Consider the following 21,272-nt stretch of genomic DNA (forward strand, 5'->3'; position numbering starts at 1 on the left):
GTTAAGCTCCGCACACTTCCGTTTAGGTCCGCCTACTTCTGCATGCGTCCTGCGTACCTATCTTTAACATTGGGTACGCAGGATATGCGGATGTATGCAGATGCGTCGTTTTGACGCGCCCGCCGTCCACACAAAATGCAACAAGTTGCGTTCCCGTGCGGTTGGCGGGAACGACGCATCCGCATACATCCTGCGTACCCAATGTTAAAGATAGATACGCAGGATGCATGCAGAAGTAGGCGGACCTAAATGGAAGAAGTGCGAAAGTTGGTGGTGCTTAACGGAGGAAGTATGCAGCCCTCCGCAAAGCCCCGGTACGCAAGTGTGAACTAGGGTAAGTAGTCCTGTACATCCACATATGGGATATTGTCACATGCAACATAAATTGTGTGACAAATTTTGGTGCCATTTTTAGTAATTTCACCCTGAAAAATTTTAAATCTGGGACGAAAACTTAATTTTTGTGGTGTCAATATGATCACTGCATCCTTAGATGAATTCATTGAGAAGTGCAGTTTGTAAAATGGGGTCAGTTATGGGGTGTTCTGCTGTTCTGGAACTTCAAGGGATCTCCCAATTAGTCATATCGCCCTCAAACCATAACCGTAAAATCTGCACTAAATTATGGCGCTATTTAGCTTCTGAATTTTGCACTGTACCTGGGAAGTATTTTCCGATTACATGTATTACAGCATTGGTGCACTCAGGAGAAATTCAACAACAAACTGAAAGGTTCATTTTTTTCTTATTAGCCTTATAAAAATTTAAAAAAATTGGAGCTAAAACAACATTTTAGCGGTAAAAATATAATTATTATTTCTTCACTGCCCAATTGTATAAATTTCTGTGAGGTACATGATCTCAGCATGCTCACTGCAGCCCTAAATGAATTAATTGAGAAATATAGTTTGTAAAATGACATCACATATGGGGGATTTCTGCTGTTCTGGCACATCATGGGCACTGCTAACCTGACATACGACCACAAACCAGTCCAGAAAAATTTGAATTCCAATATGTCGCTCCTTCACTTCTGAGCTTTGCACTGTGCCTCAAAAGTAGGTTTCCACCACATATGGGGTATCCGTGTATTCGGGAGAAATGGCACAACAAATGGTATCATGCACTTTCTCCTGGTGCCCTTGTGAAATTTAAAAAAATTGAGGCTAAAAGAGCATTTTTGTGGGAAAAATGGCTTGTTTCTTGTTTTGTTTTTTGTATTTTTTTTCTTCCCCATTGCTCAAGGTTATAAACTTTTGTGAAGAACCTGGTGGTTCAAAAAGTGCTCGCCACGAATCTAGATACATTCCTTGAGCTGTCTAGTTTCCAACATGGGATCACTTTTGGGGGGTTTCCGCTGCTTAGACACAGCAGGAGCTCTCCATGAGCTTTCCAAGCGTGAAATGGCATCAGCTCTCGATTTCAGCCATATTTGTATTCAAAAAGTTCAACGGTGCCCCTTCCCTTCCGAGCCCTGCCATGCCCCCAAACAGTAGTTTTCGCCCACATATTGGGTATCTGCATGCTCAGGAGAAATTGCACAACAATATTTGGGGGTCCATATTCTTCTGTTACCCTTGTGAAAATAAAAAAATGATATCTAAAGTAATATTTTTTTTCCTTCTCTTGCTTCATTTCCTGTGAAGCACTTGAAGGGTTAATACACTTTCGGAAAGTGGTTTTGAGCACCTTGAGGGGTGCAGTTTTTGTAATTGTGTCACTTTTGTTAATTTTCTGTCATATAGGCCCCTCAATGTCACTTTAAATGTGATGTGATGTCCCTAAAAAAAAAAAAAAAAAAAAAAAATGGTTTTATACATTGATGAACTTTTAACCTTTCTAACTTCCAAACAAAAAGAAATTATGTTTAAAAAATTGTGCTGATGTAAATTAGATATGAGGGAAATATTACTTAACCGTATATACTCGAGTATAAGCCGACCCGAGTATAAGCCGAGACCCCTAATTTTGCCACAAAAAACTGGGAAAACTTAATGACTCGAATATAAGCCTAGGGTGGAAAATGCAGCAGCTACCGGTAAATGTCAAAAATAAAAATAGATACAGAAAAAAGGAAAATTAATTGAGACATCTGTAGGTTGTGTTTTTGAATATTCATATTGAATCAGGAGCCCCATATAATGCTCCATACAGTTCATGATGGGCCCCATAAGATGCTCCATATTAAAATATGCCCCATATAATGCTGCACAAATGTTGATTATGACCCCATAAGATGCTCCATACAGACATTTGCCCCATACAATGCTGCACAAATGCTGATTATGGCCCCATAAGGTGCTCCATACAGACGTTTGCCCCATATAATGCTGCACAAATGCTGATTATGGCCCCATAAGATGCTCCATACAGACATTTGCCCCATATAATGCTGCACAAATGCTGATTATGGCCCCATAAGTTGCTCCATACAGACGTTTGCCCCATATAATGCTGCACAAATGCTTATTATGGCCACAAAAGATGCTCCATAGACACATTTGCCCTGTATAATATTCCACAAATGCTGATTATGGCCCCATAAGATGCTCCATACAGACATTTGCCCCATATAATGCTCCACAAATGCTGATTATGGCCCCATAAGATGCTCCATAGACCCATTTGCCCCATATAATGCTGCACATGGCCCCATAAGATGCTCCATAGACACATTTGCCCCATATAATGCTCCACAAATGCTGATTATGGCCCCATAAGATGCTCCATAGAGATATTTGCCCCATATGCTGTTGCTGCGATTAAAAAAATAAAAAAAATGACATACTCCCCTCTCGTCGCTCAGGCCCGCAGCACTTGCTATAGTCACCTTCCCCGTTCCACTGCTGCGCGCTGCTGTGTCTTCCTTGTCCTCTGCACTGAAGTTCAGGCAGATGGCGTCGCACACACTAATCGTGTCATTGCGCCCTCTCACCTGATCATCACTGCAGAGAACATGGGACAGGTGAATATCATGCAATGCCCCCGTTATACTCACCTGCTCCTGGTGCGGTCCCTGCACGTCCCTGGTTCTCCGGGCGCCGTCAGCTTCTTCCTGTGTTGAGCGGTCACATGGTACCGCTTATTACAGTATTGAATATGCGGCTCCACCGCTGCCGACCCCTGGGAATGACTCGAGTATAAGCCGAGGGGGGCAATTTCAGCCTAAAAAAATGGGCTGAAATTCTCGGCTTATACTCGAGTATATGCGATATTTTTGTGTGATCTAACTCTCTGGTTAAGGACATAAAAACTTGAAAATTGCTAAAATTTTGTCAAATTTCCAATTTTTTTAATTTTTTTTTATTTCACAAATCACACAAGTCATATCAAACAAATTTTTACCACCATCATAAAGTACAGTATGTCATGAAAAAAAAAACAGTCTCCGAATCAGTGGGATCCATTGAAGCGTTCCAGAGTTATTACCACATAAAGTGAAACTGGTCAGAATTGTAAAATTTGGCCTGGTCATGAAAATGAAAACAGTTAAGTAAATAGGGCAGCACACTGCAGCGCCAAAACATGCAAACTTGAAAACACGAAATTTGAACTGCATTACTGCACTAGAAATATGAAAAATGAGAGCTTTTAGCGCATAAAAATGGCCAATTTTATGTGTACCTCGTAGCCACTTTACGGCATCTCTCTTATACGAGGTCCTACGCTTGACCTACCTCGCTGAGAATAAACGTCTCCATCTGAATGGGTACATGTGAAACCTCTTCTTGGACTTAAATTCTCTCTCTCTGTGGAGGGGTATTGGACCTACTATAATTAAAACACCTGAAGCTAGGAGGCGGGGAGTGCACGATCAGAAGGCTAGAGAATACATTTCAAAAACCTGACCTGCACATCCAAACGTTTATTCTCAGCGAGGTAGGTCAAGCGTAGGACCTCGTATAAGAGAGATGCCTGTTCACACTCAGTCTATGTTTGGATGTGCAGGTCAGGTTTTTGAAATGTATTCTCTAGCCTTCTGATCGTGCACTCCCCGCCTCCTAGCTTCAGGTGTTTTAATTATAGTAGGTCCAATACCCCTCCACAGAGAGAGAGAATTTAAGTCCAAGAAGAGGTTTCACATGTACCCATTCAGATGGAGACGTTTATTCTCAGCGAGGTAGGTCAAGCGTAGGACCTCGTATAAGAGAGATGCCGTAAAGTGGCTACGAGGTACACATAAAATTGGCCATTTTTATGCGCTAAAAGCTCTCATTTTTCATATTTCTAGTGCAGTAATGCAGTTCAAATTTCGTGTTTTCAAGTTTGCATGTTTTGGCGCTGCAGTGTGCTGCCCTATTTACTTAACTATATACGAGTTGGCGACTATGGGTTCAGCACCTGTTCACACTCAGTCTATGTTTGGATGTGCAGGTCAGGTTTTTGAAATGAAAATGAAAACAGGCTTGGGGTTGAAGGGGTTAAGCTGGCCACAGTTGTTTTCTGTGAGGGGAGAGAAGAAACCACTATGAGACTTCTGTCTTATTTTATGAAGCACAAAAGGTCCTGGCATGTGAACTGCAACAGTCCCGACCTTCTCTCCTCACTTCACGTGTCGCAGAAGAGGCAGGCTGCTTCACGCACATTAGATTGGTTAGCCCATATCGCTGGGTTCGCTTTAGATGCTGGACTGAAGCAGAATAAAATGTGTGACACCTCCTCCAGGGAACAACCACTGACATCTACTTGTGACAGTGGTTTGGGAAATGATGTCCCATTTTAGGAAGAACTGTTCCCTAATATACTTTTTGGAGCTAGTGTATGTATTTTATAAATGAGGTGCAGGTTCTCATAAAATCTTTCAGGTATTTACGGCTTAGTGTTTGATGGTTGGTTTAGGCTTCTAAAGTTCTGTAAGAAAATCAGATTGCCGGTAACTAAAGTGCACAAGGTGAAGAATCTGGCCAAAGACATTGTTGAAGAGCAGCATAAAATGAACGTGTATGAAGACACTCTGGAGTCTCTGGAGGTAGGTGCTGCATTTTCTGAATTGGTGTGACTTATCAAAGACATTTGTGGCATATTGCTCTGGTGTACCACCAATGTGCCATTGGCTGGTTGTGGTGGTGGAGACTGACTTCTTTGATCCTCACCAAGAATTATAAATACGGTCGACCCCATTCATCTTTTTCAGTGTACATAGACAGACCTAATGACTGCAGAGGTGGATCACCTTGCATGTTGTGTAACTTGTTCTCTCTCCTTAGCATGAAATTGAGGAAGCTGTGGAGACTATAGAAAAGATAGATGACTCTATAGTGGCTTTAGAAGGAAAGGTTGAAGCCATGAAAGAACTGACCCAGGTACGTACGATTCACTGTTAAAAAGTAAAAAAAAAAAAACAGGATATAATGGGAGCTTATGGATGTAGCGGAGTTGTAGGTGTTGTGTCAAGCAATGTTTAGCATTTTCCAAATGCAAAAAAAAGGCTGCGCAGCACTCCAATGCTTAGGATGCTACTCCAAAATATTGTAAAAATAGATTCGGTACACCCAATTCAGATGTAAGAAAAATACTTTTATTGATATAGATACATCCACTGTATGAAAACGTTTGACGTTTCGGCCACAACTAGGCCTTCATCAGAACTACAAATAATAAAAAAAAAAAAATCAATATGCAGTATAAATTCCATACATGGAGAATTGCCACAATCCATAATTTATCGTATAGAAAAAAAGGAGATTAAACAATGTCTTTCTCTATGAACACATTTCCCCCTTTTTTCTCCCTTTTACTAATCTTTTTCCTTTTATCATATTCCGGTTCCTTCCTTTTTCCCCCTATTTCCCAGTCTTCTATTTTTCTTTTTGATTTTTTGCATCCTTAATTAATATAATTTTTGGATTTCCATCTAATGTTTAATGGTTGCTTTGGAAATATTTTTTAATTTTTCTTTTTTTATTTTTCCTAGGTTTTGTCTTTTTTGTAATTATTTAATTTATTTCCCAGTTTTGATTTTTGTTATTTCATTCCTTACTATTTTTTTTTTCTTTTCATTTTTTAATTCATTTTTTATCCCACTGCTTTTTTTTTTTTTTTTTTTTTTTGAGTATAATGATTATTACCGATTGCTAGATTATATTTTTGTCCCAGAAGAGACTCTTGGTACCCCTATTTATTCTCCCTTTCTCCTACAAGATACTCCTTATATAGTGGTTACACTACTGTACATTGAGCTGTTTTACCAAACACATACATTATGCACGGCTCAGCCTCTGTTTCTTTAATACTGCTTGGTGTTCTACCAATTTTCTCCTGTGCGTCAGAACTTCCTTTCCGGTCACCTGTAGCAGGGGCGTTGTATTAGAAGTTACATCGGCTGTCTATTCAGCTGAGTACTGGGGAAGGTTTCTCTCCTCTGGTCCCGTAATGTCAAATCCGATTAAGTACTTCCGGGACTACGGCTCAGCAGCGCCAATGCGGTCATAAAGCCCCCGTCACACACAGCGAGATCGCTAGCGAGATCGCTGCTGAGTCACAAGTTTTGTGACGCAACAGCGATCTCAGTAGCGATCTCGCTGTGTGTGACACGTAGCAGCGATCAGGCCCCTGCTGTGAGATCGCTGGTCGTGTCGGAATGGCCTGGGCCATTTTTTGATCGTTGAGGTCCCGCTGGGTAGCACACATCGCTGTGTTTGACACCTTACCAACGACCTCGCTGACAGGACGTCCCATTGAATCATCATGAAATAGCATCGTTCTACAGGTCGCTACAGTTCGCCGCATCGCTGCTGCGTCGTTGGGGAGATCGCACTGTGTGACATCTCACCAGCGACCACATAGCGACGCTTGAGCGATCCCTGACAGGTCGTATCGTTGTCGGAATCGCTCAAGCGTCGCTATGTGTGACGGGGCCTTTAGACTCTCTATTTAAATTGCTTCCTTCTAAGTCATGGCAGCGCCCTATCCTTGGCACGGTAGTGCATGACCCCAGTGCTCCGTTCGGTTTTACAAAGACTCTATTGGTGAGTGTCACATAGCATATTTTATAGACCTATTAGACTGCATTGTATTGCTTATTATTCCTATGTTGCCCCTGGGTTCCAGGAAGTTGTAAACATGTTCATATTCCCCCTTTTGTTACAGCCCAGGTGTACCTGACCTTTTTGTATTGCCTGCAAGAGCTGAAGATAATGTATGTTATCCCAGTTTTTTCATATGGGTCTTTGTGTTCCACTTCTCTTAAGATTAAAGGGAGATTGGCTCTAGCATTTTGCACAGTGAATTTGTTGACAAAGCTGCACCTACTGAATATTTAATTTAACATTACTATTGTCATGTATATGCATAAAAGATTTATTTCTTTTTTTTATTGGTTTTCTATTGTTTAATCTCCTTTTTTTCTATACTATATGTTAGGGATAGCGGAACGCACCAAATAATTAAATAGATATAATAAGGTGCGTTCGCAGCCCGGGGTCCACCGTGCAGAGATGGAACCTGCTGCTAAGTAATGACGGACTATATGGCGGCACAATGAGGATACACACATGGGTTAACTTCACCTAGTATGAAGAAAGCGATCCCTGTTAAGTCACAGGGTCGCGATACCGCACAGAGAGCGCAAGCAGGACACAGGATTAGAGTTAGTGTAGACCTCTTGCGATCGACACCACAATTGGGGTATCAGAGGTAACTAATATGCCCAGAAGTGCATGCTGTGCCACACTAGCGGACGCCACTAACCACCCAGACTTGGGTAAGGTAAGCGCTCTAATAGCGCACGGCGCTGCACTGGCGGTCCCAGCAGTTAGACGCTGTTTCGTGTGTTAAAGCTGTGAGTTCAGCCGGGCGCTAGATTGCAGCCATACACCTTACGTGAACAGTCATACACAAGGGATGAGTTTTTTAAGGAACGACTTGCACTCATCAACACACACACGATAACAATTGTATAGTAGCGCAAGCCTTATATAGCTGCAGCAAGTAAAAGACCTTCCCAGAAGGACCAATGAGAGACTGCCATACCTGAGCATGTGACCCTAAATCTCCACTGAGAGCTCTTGCCCTGGGCATGCTCAGTGTGTGCAAAGCAGGACTTAGTCCTAGCACCTACAGGACCTTCCTGAAAGGACCAATGGACTTAGCTGCAGCATCTGACCATGTGACCCTCGATCTCCACTGAGAGATCTCACTCAGGGCATGCTCAGAACGAGAAAAGCAGGACTTAGTCCCAGAAAGACCTACTCGCTGCTGAACATTGCTGGCTACAAGAACAGAGCCTGGAAGGGCAGTAGTAACCAGTCGTCCAGTATTAGCCTGAGCTAGACGCTGGGACCGAGGTCTCCGCTGAGCAGACTCCACTGCAGCTGGAGAAGAATGGGAGACCGCAGCGGAGATGGTTCAAGATTCCCCCTGTGCAGAGGCGGGAACTCAACACCTAACACTATAAATGATCTATTGTGGCAATTGTCCATGTATGGAATTTATACTGCATCTTGATACTCTTTTGTTTTTTTATTATTTGTAGTTCTGATGAAGGCCAAGTTTTGGCCGAAACATCAAACGTTTTCATACAGTGGATGTATCTATATCAATAAAAGTATTTCTTGCATCTGAATTGGGTGTGCCGAATCTATTTTTGCATTTTCCAACGCCTGAAGAGTTACAGAAAATGTCAAAATTCACCCCATCCCACAACATACAGTGGCATGTAATGGTTTGAGCACCCCTGGTCAAAATTACAGTTGTGAATGTTTTAAGAACGTTGAAGATGATATGATCTCTAAAAGGGCTTGTAGAAGCCATCCTCTTTTCAACTTCAGCTTTTTTACAGATGGCGTTTGCTTCAAAAATTTGTTGAAATTTTATTCAATCCATTCTTCCCTCTACCCATGAAATGTTTGCCACTTCATTGGCTGCAACAGAACCCCAAACCATGATTGATTCTCCCCCCCACCCCCATGTTTACTGGTTGGCGAAATGTTCTTTTCCTGTAATTCTGTGCACATTTTCTCCACACATACCTTTGATCTTTCTGGCCAGAGATTTCTAATTTAACTTAATCAGTCCACAGGACTTGTTTCCAAAATGCATCAGGCTTGTTTATATATTCTTTTGCATATTTCTGACACTGAATTTCATGGTGAGGACGCAGGAGAAGTTTGCTTCTGATGACTCTTCCATGAAGTCCATATTTGTGCAGGAGTCTCTGAACAGTAAAACAATGTACCACAACTCCAGAGTCTGCTAAATATTTCTGAAGGTCTTTTGAAGTCAAACAGAGGTTTTGCCTCTTTAGCAAATCCCATAAGCAGCTCTTATTGAAATTTTGCTTCATATTCCAGACCTTATCTTGAAGTCCGCTCTTCCTATTAACTGCCATTTCTTAATTTCATTTCCAAATGAGGAAACAGCAATTTAAAAATGCATTGCTAGCTTCTTATAGCAGTCTCCTGCTTTGTAGGCCACCACCATTTTAATTTTCAGAACACCAGACCGCTGCTTAGAAGAACCCATGGGTGCTGTTTTTTGGCACAATGTTAGAAGATGCTGGGTCTTTATAAAGCTTTCCTAACGAAGATTGTGAACAAGCCATAACTTGAAACAATTGAAAATATGTCTTATATTCTGGGTTCTTCAAAGTAGCCACCTTTTGCTTTGATGACTGCTTTGCACACTCCTGGCATTTTCTTGATGAGCTTCAAGAGGTAGTCACCTGAAATAGTTTTCACTTCACAGGTGTGCCCTGTCAGGTTTAATAAGTGGGATTTCTTGCCTTATAAATGGGGTTCGGACCATCAGTTGTGTTGAGCAGAAGTCTTGTGGATACACAGCTGATAGTCCTAGTGAATAGACTGTTAGAATTTGTATTATGGCAAGAAAAAAGCAGCTAAGTAAAGAAAAACGAGTGGCCATCATTGCTTTAAGAAATGAAGGTCAGTCAGTCCGAAAAATTGGGGAAACTTTGAAAGTGTCCCCAAGTGCAGTTGCAAAAACCATCAAGCGCTACAAAGAAACTGGCTCACATGAGGACCCCCCCAGGAAAGGAAGACCAGGAGTCACCTCTGCTTCTGAGGATAAGTTTATCCAAGTCACCAGCCTCAGAAACTGCAGGTTAACAGCAGCTCAGATTAGAGACCAGGTCAAAGCCACACAGTTCTAGCAGCAGACACATCTCTACAACAACTGTTAAGAGGAGACTTTGTGCAGCAGGCCTTCATTGTGAAATAGCTGCTAGGAAACCACTGCTAAGGACAGGCAACAAGCAGAAGAGACTTGTTTGGGCTAAAGAACACAAGGAATGGATATTAGACCAGTGGAAATCTGTGCTTTGGTCTTATAAGTCCAAATTTGAGATCTTTGGTTCCAACCACCATGTCTTTGTGCAACGCAGAAAAGGTGAACGGATGGACACTACATGCCTGGTTCCCACCGTGAAGCATGGAGTAGGAGGTGTGATGGTATGGGGGTGCTTAGCTGGTGACACTGTTGGGGATTTATTCAAAATTGAAGGCATACTGAACCAGCATGGCTACCATAGCATCTTGCAGCGGCATGCTATTCCATCCGGTTTGCGTTTAGTTGGACCATCATTTATTTTTCAACAGGACAATGACCCCAAACACACCTCCAGACTGTGTAAGGGCTAGTTGATCAAGAATGAGAGTGATGGGGTTCTACGCCAGATGACTTGGCCTCCACAGTCACCAGACCTGAACCCAATCGAGATGGTTTGGGGGTGAGCTGGAACGCAGAGTGAAGGCAAAAGGGCCAACAAGTGCTAACTCCTTCAAGATTATTGGAAGACCATTTCCGGTGACTACCTTTTGAAGCTCATCAAGAGAATGCCAAGAGTGTGCAAAGCAGTCATCAAAGCAAAAGGTGAATACTTTGAAGAACCTAGAATATAAGACATAATTTCAGTTGTTTCACACTTTTTTGTTAAGTATATAATTCCACATGTGTTAATTCATAGTTTTGATGCCTTAAGTGTGAATTTACAATTTTCATAGTCATGAAAATACAGAAAAATTGTTAAATGAGAAGGTGTGTCCAAACTTTTGGTCTGTACTGTATGTAGTTGCAATATAGTTGCACTTTGTTTTAAAAGTTCTGTAATGGGAGCAGAAAAAAATATATAAAATTAGATTTCTCAAAAACAAAACAAAAAAATTAGTAATATTTTTATCACAAAAATGGAAATAAAGCATTTAAAAAATAATGATCCGTAAATCCAATGAAAGGTTTTTTTTATTATTATTAAATAACTTAATAGTAAATACGGTAAATAAAGCCTTTAAATATACTTTACTGTTCTCATGACGGCCTGTCTAGTAAACGGTGATAATAATAATAAAATAAAGTGAATTGCTTGCTTATACATTCTGCATTTGGATGCAGCTTTAGGATAGGGCTTCCTATAGTCTCTTTCCTAGGCCTATTGATAAGACATGGCACAGGCGGTCAGCAGTGACAAGTAGCCCTGTCCCTCCAGATGCATTATAAGCTTCTCATGCTGCCACCCCAGGTGTCCTGAGTGTCTCTGTTGGACCTGTCTTTCATTCATTATTTGCTCTGAGTCTTGTTAGTGTTGCTTAGTTTGATTAATTCTGTCTTTGATGTTTCATCACAATAATTGTAATTTTCAGGATAAAATTTTATTAAATATAGACCCCCTGGAACTTCCACAAAGGACATTTGAGGCTCCAACAATGCAAGTATGTAGGTCTGTAATCATGTGTTTTTCTGAAATAATTATCATATCTTAGTTGCATGAAAACCATTTTGATGGTATACTTATTAATATGGTAAGTTGCTTCGCTCACACTTCCCTTGGATATCTTGGAAAGGTGGGGAGACCAGCGTAAAAGAGTGTAAAGTCATTTTATTTTACAGTCTTTAAGTTTGTATTCTGGTCCTAAAATGTGTACATATCCTGAGATGTTTGTAAGTGGATTACTTGGGTATGCTTTCATTTATGCTTCCCTGTTCCTTTAACCTCTTCACAACCTTTGACGTAAGTTTACATCATAGTCAGGAAAAGCTTTACGACTGACGGAAACTTACACGTCCTGACCATGCTAGCACAGGAGCTGTTCCTTCACTGTCACTGCTGGGAGCTTGGCTCAAGTGATAGCCGACTTCCGGCTGTCACTACCAGGAGCAGTGTCTATGCCGCAGGAGGCTCCCTCTCTCTTCAGATAGGCACCCCCGGTGACATTATCATGGGCTGACAATCATCGTCATGTCAATCTCCAAGGTGGCCTGCCTAGATCATGGCAGGAATATGGTCTAAGAGGCTTTTGGCAGTGCAGCATTGACAGCTATAATGCATTATACCAGTAATCAAAGTAATAAATGTTAAAGTCCCAAAGAGGTACTAACTAAAAAGGTGAGAAAAGAAGTTTTAACCCTTTGCCCCCAAGGGTGGTTTGCATGTTAATGACCAGGCCAATTTTTACAATTCTGACCACTGTCCCTTTATGAGGTTATAACTCTGGAACTCTTCAATGGATCCCGGTGATTCTGACATTGTTTTCTTGTGACATATTGTACTTCATGATAAAGGTAAAATTTCTTTGATATGACATTGAGTTTGTGTGAAAAAATGGAAATTTTGCCAAAATTTTGAAAATTTAGCTATTTTCCAACTTTGAATTTTCATGCCCTTAAATCACACAGATATGTCACACAAAATACTTAATAAGTAACATTTCCCACGTGTCTACTTTTACATCAGCTCAATTTTGGAACCACATTTTTTTGGTTTGGGAGTTATAAGGGTTAAAAGTTGACCAGCGATTACTAATTTTTACAACACCATTTGTTTTTTTATTTTTTTTAGGGACCACATCACATTTGAAGTCACTTTGAGGGGTCTATATGATAGAAAATACCAAAAAGTAACACCATCCTAAAACTGCACCCCTCAAGGTGCTGAAAACCACATTCAAGAAGTTTATTAACCCTTCATGTGCTTCACATGAATTTTTGGAATGTTAAAAAAATGAACATTTAAGTTTTTTTCACAAAAAATTTATTTCCGATCCAATTTGTTCTATTTTACGAAGGGTAACAGGAGATAATGGACCCCAAATGTTGTTGTGCAATTTGTCCTGAGTACGCTGATACCCCATATATGCAGGTAAACCTCTGTTTCGAAGCATGGCAGAGCTAGGAAGGGACGGAGCGCCGTTTGACTTTTCAATGCAAAATTGGCTGGAATTGAGATCGGACGCCATGTCTTGTTTGGAGAGCCCCTGATGTGCCTAAACAGTGGAAACCCCCAATTCTAAATCCAACCCTAACCCGAACACACCCCTAACCCTAATCCCAACCCTAACCATAACCCTAACCACAATCCTAACCCTAACCACCAACCTAACCCTAATCCCAATCGTAACCCTAAACCTAACTTTAGCCCTAACCCTAACTTTAGCCTCAACCCTAACCCTAACGGGAAAATGGAAATAAATACATTTTTTTTTTTTTCATTTTATTATTTTTCCTAACTAAGGGGGTGATAAAGAGGGGTTTGATTTACTATTTATAGTGGATTTTTATGTTTGGCAGCTGTCACACACTAAAACACGCTTTTTATTGCAAAAAATAGTTTTTGCATCACCACATTTGAGAGCTATAAATTTTCCATATTTTGGCCCACATGTTATAAAAGGTCTTTTTTTGCGGGACGAGTTGACGTTTTTATTGGTACCATTTTCAGGCACATGACATTTTTTTAATCTCTTTTTATTCTGATTTTTGGGAGGCAGAATGAACAAAAACCAGCAATTCATGAATTTCTTTTCGGGGAGCATTTACACCATTTGTGTGTAGTAAAATTGATAAAGCAGTTTTATTATTCGGGTCAGTACGATCACAGCGATACCTCATTTATATCTTTTTTCATGTTTTGGCGCTTTTATACAATAAAAACTATTTGATAGAAAAAATACCGTAATTGTTTTTGCATCACTTTATTCTATGAGCTATAACTTTTTTACTTTTCCGGTGATGGAGCTATATATCAGCTTGTTTTTTGCGGGACAAGATGATGTTTTCAGCGGTACCACGTTTATTTATATCCGTCTTTTTGTTTGGCGGTATTATGCTAAAGCATTGTTTTTTTTGGCTTGTTTTTTTTTAAATGGTGTTTACTGAAGGGGTTAACTAGTGGGATAGTTTTATAGGTCGGGTCATTACAGATGCAGCTATACCAAATATGTGTACTTTTATTGTTTTTAGATTTTTTTTAATTCAAATATTTATTTAATGATAAAATAAATATTGTTTTTTTTATTATTTTTTAAACTATTTTTGTAATTATGTAAAATATTTTTTTATTTCATACTTAGTTTTACACTTTGTCCCACTATGGGACAATCACTTTGTGCATGCTGATAGCTTCTATAGCATGTAGATCTGCATGCTATAGAAGCTGTCAGCACTACAACTTCTGTGCACTAACCTTAGAGACTTCCTGACATGCACTGCACATGACATGAAGTCTCTCAGCTCTAGAGACTCGGATGTCGTCATGGCAGCGATCGGGACCCCGCAGCGTCTGATCAGCTATGACGTACTATCCCACCCATGGTCAGACGAGCCCAGCCCACATGGACGGGATAGTATGTCGGATGTCAGAAAGGGTTTAAAGGGGGGGCGTGGCTTGCTGGGGATCAGGAGTAGACCTGTGTTACAGGAGCTCCTGAAAAATCCCTTATTTTGAGCGGCTATATGCATACATTTTGGGAAGAAATCTCTTGAAACTTTATTTAAAGGACTCAGGACCAGGACGCATAATGAAAAAGACAACTTTTAAGAAGCCACAAGCAATTTCGGGACATGCAGACTCCAGTAGAGGCCTTGCTGCTGTATAACAAGAGGCTGCACTCATCGGTGCTATCAAGCCCCAGGAGGATCTCTGGACAGGCTCCCCTCCACAGCGACTCCCGTGACTCCCGTGCTGAAGCCCGCAGGCCTATACAGAGGAGGATCGAGGACTGCTGCTACCTCTGGAGGTAGGCCCAAAGCCCCGGTCTCGCCTGAACAAGCGAGACCGGGTGCAAGGAGAGACGCTGAAACCCCGCCCAAAACCACGCCCACGTTGAGCGGCAAGCCCACTCTCAGAAGAGGCAATCCGGTCCCAGCTGCGGGGGAGACTCCGGGAGTACCTCTTCCACAAGCGGCCCCCGTCCAGAAGTCCCCGCGGCCCTCTGCTGCGGCTACGCACTCCAGAGCTGCCGCCGGGAATGGACTCAAAGCAGCGGCATTGCCGGGACATACGAGGCAGGGAAGCAGAAGGAGCGTCGGAGCTCCGCCCACTGCTCCACCCACGGCTCACGCCGGCATCGCTGTGAGCGGCAGAGAGTACACAGCCACGCTGCAAAAGGATCTCCAGGTGAGACTCAATCATGGGCGGCTCCCGCTCCGCTATCTATGGGCACACTCGCTCCTGCCCCCCAGACTGACAGGACATCTAAAAATAGAGCGGCGGCTCTGCTTTCAACAGCGGAGAAGGGGAGCGGGAGGAAGGATGAAACCCCGCACTCGACTCCGCCCACATCTAACAGCGGCACCATAGCTAGGGGAAAAATAAGACAGGCTGCTAGCCGCACATTAAATTATAATGCCCCCGCATTTGTACCCCAGCCCAAACGCCAGATGACAGAGAGGCACGGGGCTGAAGGGGACAAATTAATTCCTGATGACGTGTCACAAATAAATCACCACCCACAAGTGGCACCTTTACAGATAACCAGCGACTGTTCCATCCAAGGGGGGGAAAAACATACCATAGAATCTACATACTCTTTCCCCAGTGCAGAGGGGGTGAGAGACACAGAAAGACCCCCAACTGAATTATTTATTGATAATTTGATGAGTCTTCTGCGACCGTTTTAACAAAAAAAATGGAGGAACATTCACTAATGATGAACAAAATCTTGCTTTCTTTTAATCCGCCAAGCACTCACCCACCTAGTACGGATACAGCTTCTGAATCATACATAAAGGATGCGTTGACATCCATTATGGATAACCTAGACTCCTCCTCGTCCTTATCTTCCTCAAGGTTTTCTCTCTACGATTCTTCTTCATCAACACATGATCCATACGCAACCTCTGCATACTCTTCTGATAATAATATGGAAGATTTTTCCCCTGGGAACTATGACCTTCCCAGCACGGATCCTTCGCCAACTCCTCCTGTGTCCTCAGCCTTGCTAGAAAGTCTACAAAGAGACATAGATTCACTTAATTGTAACTTGGCATCTCTCGAGGATCATAGACGTAGAAACAACGTGAAAATCAGAGGAGTCCCGGAGTCTGTTAAACCCCCCCACCTGAAAAGCTACATCCACAAAATGATCTCTAATTTCTTTCCTGACATCAACGAACCCAATATTATTGAAAGAATCTACCGAATTAAAAGACCTGTGTCCCTTCCATCAGATGTGCCAAGAGATATTATTGTCTCCTTTTTTCCAGCCTGGGTTAGGGGCAAACTGTTTGACCTCTCCTCTGAAAAAAAGCTTCTTGACTTCCCCATATGGCCACCTAACATTATTCAGAGACTTGTCTAAAGACACTTTGAATAAACAACGAGATTTTTCATCCGTCTTACGGGAGCTCCGGAGGTCCCATTTTGCTTTTTCTTGGTCGCCTTCCTCCACTCTTTTGGTGAAACTCCTGTCCGGAATGGTACATATCGCAACACCGGAGGAGGGTATGACCTTTCTGCAGCGGCATGGTCTGAATCCTTCTAGAGCCTCCAATGGTCCTACTTGACTTGTAGTCCCGTCCTATACGTAGATTATACATCCTAAGGCCGGCTTCACACTCAGCGTATGAAAATACGGTCCGTATATTTCGGCCGTAATACGCTGAAAAGTCCCGAAAATAGTGGTCCGTAGCTCCTCTGTAGGCAGGGTGTTTCAGCGTTTTTTACGCATGGCATCCTCCGTATGTAATCCGTATGTCATCCGTACTGCGTGTTTTTATCGCAGGCTTGCAAAACCGACATACGGCTATACAAGGGATCCATGTGTAAAAAAAAAAAAACATATATACTGTGTGTGTATATATATATTTCAGTAGACACATATATGTGTATATATATATATTAATATTTCATCCAACGCGATATAGCAGAAAGCCGGTAATTCAATTACCGGCTTTTGCTCTCTCCTTCCTAAACCCGACATGATTTCAGACATGGTTTACATACAGTAAACCATCTCATATCACCATTTTTTTTGCATATTCCACACTACTAATGTTAGTAGTGTGTCTATGCAAAATTTGGCCGTTCTAGCTAGCAAATTAAGGGGTTAAATGGCGGAAAAAATTGGCGTGGGCTCCCGCACAATTTTCTCCACCAGAGTAGTAAAGCCAGTGACTGAGGGCAGATATTAATAGCCTGGAGAGGGTCCATGGTTATTGGCCCCCCTGGCTAAAAACACCTGCCCCCAGCCACCCCAGAAAAGGCACATCTGGAAGATGCGCCTATTCTGGCACTTGGCCACTCTCTTCCCATTCCCGTGTAGCGGTGGGATATGGGGTAATGAAGGGTTAATGCCACCTTGCTATTGTAAGGTGACATTAAGCCAGATTAATAATGGAGAGGCGTCAATTATGACACCTATCCATTATTAATCCAATACTAGTAAAGGGTTAAAAAATACACACACACATTATTAAAAATTATTTTAATGAAATAAAAACAAAGGTTTTAATATTTTATTGAACGCCCAATCCAATCACTGAAGACCCTCGTTCTGTAACAAAAAAAAAACATAATAAACCAACAATATGAGGACAACCAGCAGAGGGTGCCTCTTATGAACTCGAGCCAGGGAGCTTTCTAGGAAAGTTCCCACGATCTAGGAACAGCCAGCAGAGGGCGCCTCACCGCAAATGCAGGTAAATATAGGTAATTGACCTACTTTACCTACATTCTCCTTTATTTTGCAGACATGAGCAACGTTGCATTAGCAAAGCTCGTGCCTGCAAAATATTTTAACCCCTTCAGATGGATTTACATCGTTGGACTTTACAGATCTGCGGAAGGTAAGGATATTGTTGGTTTACTATGTTTTTTTTTGTTACAGAACGAGGGTCTTCAGTGATTGGATTGGGCGTTCAATAAAATATTAAAACAAGCTTTGTTTTTATTTCATTAAAATAATTTTTAATAATGTGTGTGTGTATTTTTTAACCCTTTACTAGTATTGGATTAATAATGGATAGGTGTCATAATTGACGCCTCTCCATTATTAATCTGGCTTAACCCCTTTCTGCCATTGGCCTTATTATCCGTCCATGCGGGGTGGGCCTTAATTCCCAAGGACGGAATATTACGTCCAGCGCGATCGGCCGCGCTCACGGGGGGAGCGCGGCCGATCGCGGCCGGGTGTCAGCTGCTTACTGCAGCTGACATCCGGCACTATGTGCCAGGAGCGGTCACGGACCGCCCCCGGCACATTAACCCCCGGCACACCGCGATCAAAGATGATCGTGATGTGCCGGCGGTGCAGGGAAGCATCGCGCAGGGAGGGGGCTCCCTGCGGGCTTCCCTGAGACCCCCGCAGCAACGCGATGTGATCGCGTTGTTCCGGGGGTCTCTTACCTCCTCCCTGCAGCAAGTCCCGGATCCAAGATGGCCGCGGATCCGGGTCCTGCAGGGAGGGACGTGGCTTACCAAGTGCCTGCTCAGAGCAGGCACTTGGTAATGCTGCACTGCTCTGAGACAGATCAGTGATCTGCCAGAGTGCTGTGCAAACTGGCAGATCACCGATCTGTATTGTCCCCCCCTGGGACAAAGTAAAAAAGTTAAAAAAAAAAATTTCCAAGTGTGTAAAAAAATAAAAAAAAAAAAATATATTATTCCCATAAATACATTTCTTTATCTAAATAAAAAAAACAAAACAATAAAAGTACACATTTAGTATCGTCGCGTCCGTAACAACCCGACCTATAAAGCTGTCCCACTAGTTAACCCCTTCAGTAAACACCGTAAGGATAAAAAAAAAACGAGGCAAAAAACAACGCTTTATTATCGTACCGCCGAACAAAAAGTGGAATAACACGCGATCAAAAAGACGGATATAAATAACCATGGTACCGCTGAAAGCGTCATCTTGTCCCGCAAAAAACGAGCTGCCATACAGCAACATCAGCAAAAAAATAAAAAAGTTATAGTCCTCAGAATAAAGCGATGCAAAAATAATTATTTTTTCTATAAAATAGTTTTTATCGTATAAAAGCGCCAAAACATAAAAAAATGATATAAATGAGGTGTCGCTGTAATCGTACTGACCCGAAGAATAAAACTGCTTTATCCATTTTACCAAACGCGGAACGGTATAAACACCTCCCCCAAAAGACATTCATGAATAGCTGGTTTTTGGTCATTCTGCCTAACAAAAATCGGAATAAAAAGCGATCAAAAAATGTCACGTGCCCGAAAATGTTACCAATAAAAACGTCAACTCGTCCTGCAAAAAACAAGACCTCAGATGACTCTGTGGACCAAAATATGGAAAAATTATAGCTCTCAAAATGTGGTAACGCAAAAAATATTTTTTGCAATAAAAAGCGTCTTTCGGTGTGTGACGGCTGCCAATCATAAAAATCCGCTAAAAAACCCGCTATAAAAGTAAATCAAACCCCCCTTCATCACCCCCTTAGTTAGGGAAAAATTAAAAAAATGTATTTATTTCCATTTTCCCGTTAGGGTTAGGGCTAGGGTTAGGGTTAGGGCTAGGGTTAGGGCTAGGGTTAGGGTTAGGGTAAGGGCTAGGGTTGGGGCTAGGGTTAGGGTTAAGGCTACAGTTAGGGTTGGGGCTAAAGTTAGGGTTTGGATTACATTTGCGGTTGGGATTAGGATTAGGGGTGTGTCTGGGTTAGAGGTGTGGTTAGGGTTACCGTTGGGATTAGGGTTAGGGGTGTGTTTGGATTAGGGTTTCAGTTATAATTGGGGGGTTTCCACTGTTTAGACACATCAGGGGCTCTCCAAACGCGACATGGCGACCGATCTCAATTCCATCCAATTCTGCATTGAAAAAGTAAAACAGTGCTCCCTCCCTTCCGAGCTCTCCCGTGTGCCCAAACAGGAGTTTACCCCAACATATGGGGTATCAGCGTACTCAGGACAAATTGGACAACAACTTTTGGGGTCCAATTTCTCCTGTTACCCTTGGGAAAATACAAAACTGGGGGCTAAAAAATAATTTTTGTGGGAAAAAAAGAGATTTTTTATTTTCACGGCTCTGCGTTATAAACTGTAGTGAAACACTTGGGGGCTCAAAGTTCTCACAACACATCTAGATAAGTTCGTGGGGGGGTCTAGTTTACAATATGGGGTCACTTGTGGGGGGCTTCTACTGTTTAGGTATATTAGGGGCTCTGCAAACGCAATGTGACGCCTGCAGACCATTCCAAGTCTGCTTTCCAAATGGCGCTCCTTCCCTTCCGAGCCCTCCCATGCGCCCAAACGCTGGTTCTCCCCCACATATAGGGTATCAGCGCACTCAGGACAAATTGCACAACAACTTTTGGGGTCCAATTTCTCCTGTTACCCTCGGGAAAATACAAAACTGGGGGCTAAAAAATTATTTTTGTGGGAAAAAATTTTTGTTTTATTTTTACGGCTCTGCATTATAAACTTCTGTGAAGCTCTTATTGGGTCAAAGTGCTCACCACTAGGGTTGAGCGAAACGGGTCGTTCATTTTCAAAAGTCGCCGACTTTTGGCAAAGTCGGGTTTCATGAAACCCGATCCGACCCCTGTGCGGGGTCGGCCATGCGGTACGCGACTTTCGCGCCAAAGTCGCGTTTCAATGACGCGAAAAGCGCCATTTCTCAGCCAATGAAGGTAAACGCAGAGTGTGGGCAGCGTGATGACATAGGTCCTGGTCCCCACCATCTTAGAGAAGGGCATTGCAGTGATTGGCTTGCTGTCTGCGGCGTCACAGGGGCTATAAAGGGGCGTTCCCGCCGACCGCCATGTTACTGCTGCTGATCTGAGCTTAGGGAGAGGTTGCTGCCGCTTCGTCAGAAGCAGGGATAGCGTTAGGCAGGGTCCATTAACCACCAAACCGCTTGTGCTGTAGCGATTTCCACTGCCCAACACCACCTTCGGTGTGCAGGGACAGTGGAAGCTACATTTTTTTTTTTTTCCCTCAGCGCTGTAGCTCATTGGGCTGCCCTAGAACAGAGGTCCCCAACTCCAGTCCTCAAGGCCCACCAACAGGTCATGTTTTCAGGATTTCCTTAGTCTTGCCCAGGTAATAATTGCATCACCTGTCCAATGCAAAGGAAATCCTG

The 21,272-nt window shown here is 42.4% G+C and overlaps 1 protein-coding gene across 1 annotated transcript in view; it reads left to right on the top strand.

The window, feature by feature from the left end:
• The window catches only part of LOC138667658 (centromere protein Q-like), a 175,832-nt gene that overhangs the window by 103,443 nt on the left and 51,117 nt on the right, over positions 1-21,272 (top strand). Inside the window, exons 6-8 of the mRNA XM_069755783.1 lie at positions 4,840-4,969; positions 5,208-5,303; positions 11,595-11,663. Coding sequence (XP_069611884.1) covers positions 4,840-4,969; positions 5,208-5,303; positions 11,595-11,663 — 295 coding nt within the window. The remainder of the gene's footprint in view (positions 1-4,839; positions 4,970-5,207; positions 5,304-11,594; positions 11,664-21,272) is intronic.

This window comes from Ranitomeya imitator, chromosome 2, assembly GCF_032444005.1.
Source record: "Ranitomeya imitator isolate aRanImi1 chromosome 2, aRanImi1.pri, whole genome shotgun sequence".
Classification (NCBI taxonomy): Eukaryota; Metazoa; Chordata; class Amphibia; order Anura; family Dendrobatidae; genus Ranitomeya; species Ranitomeya imitator.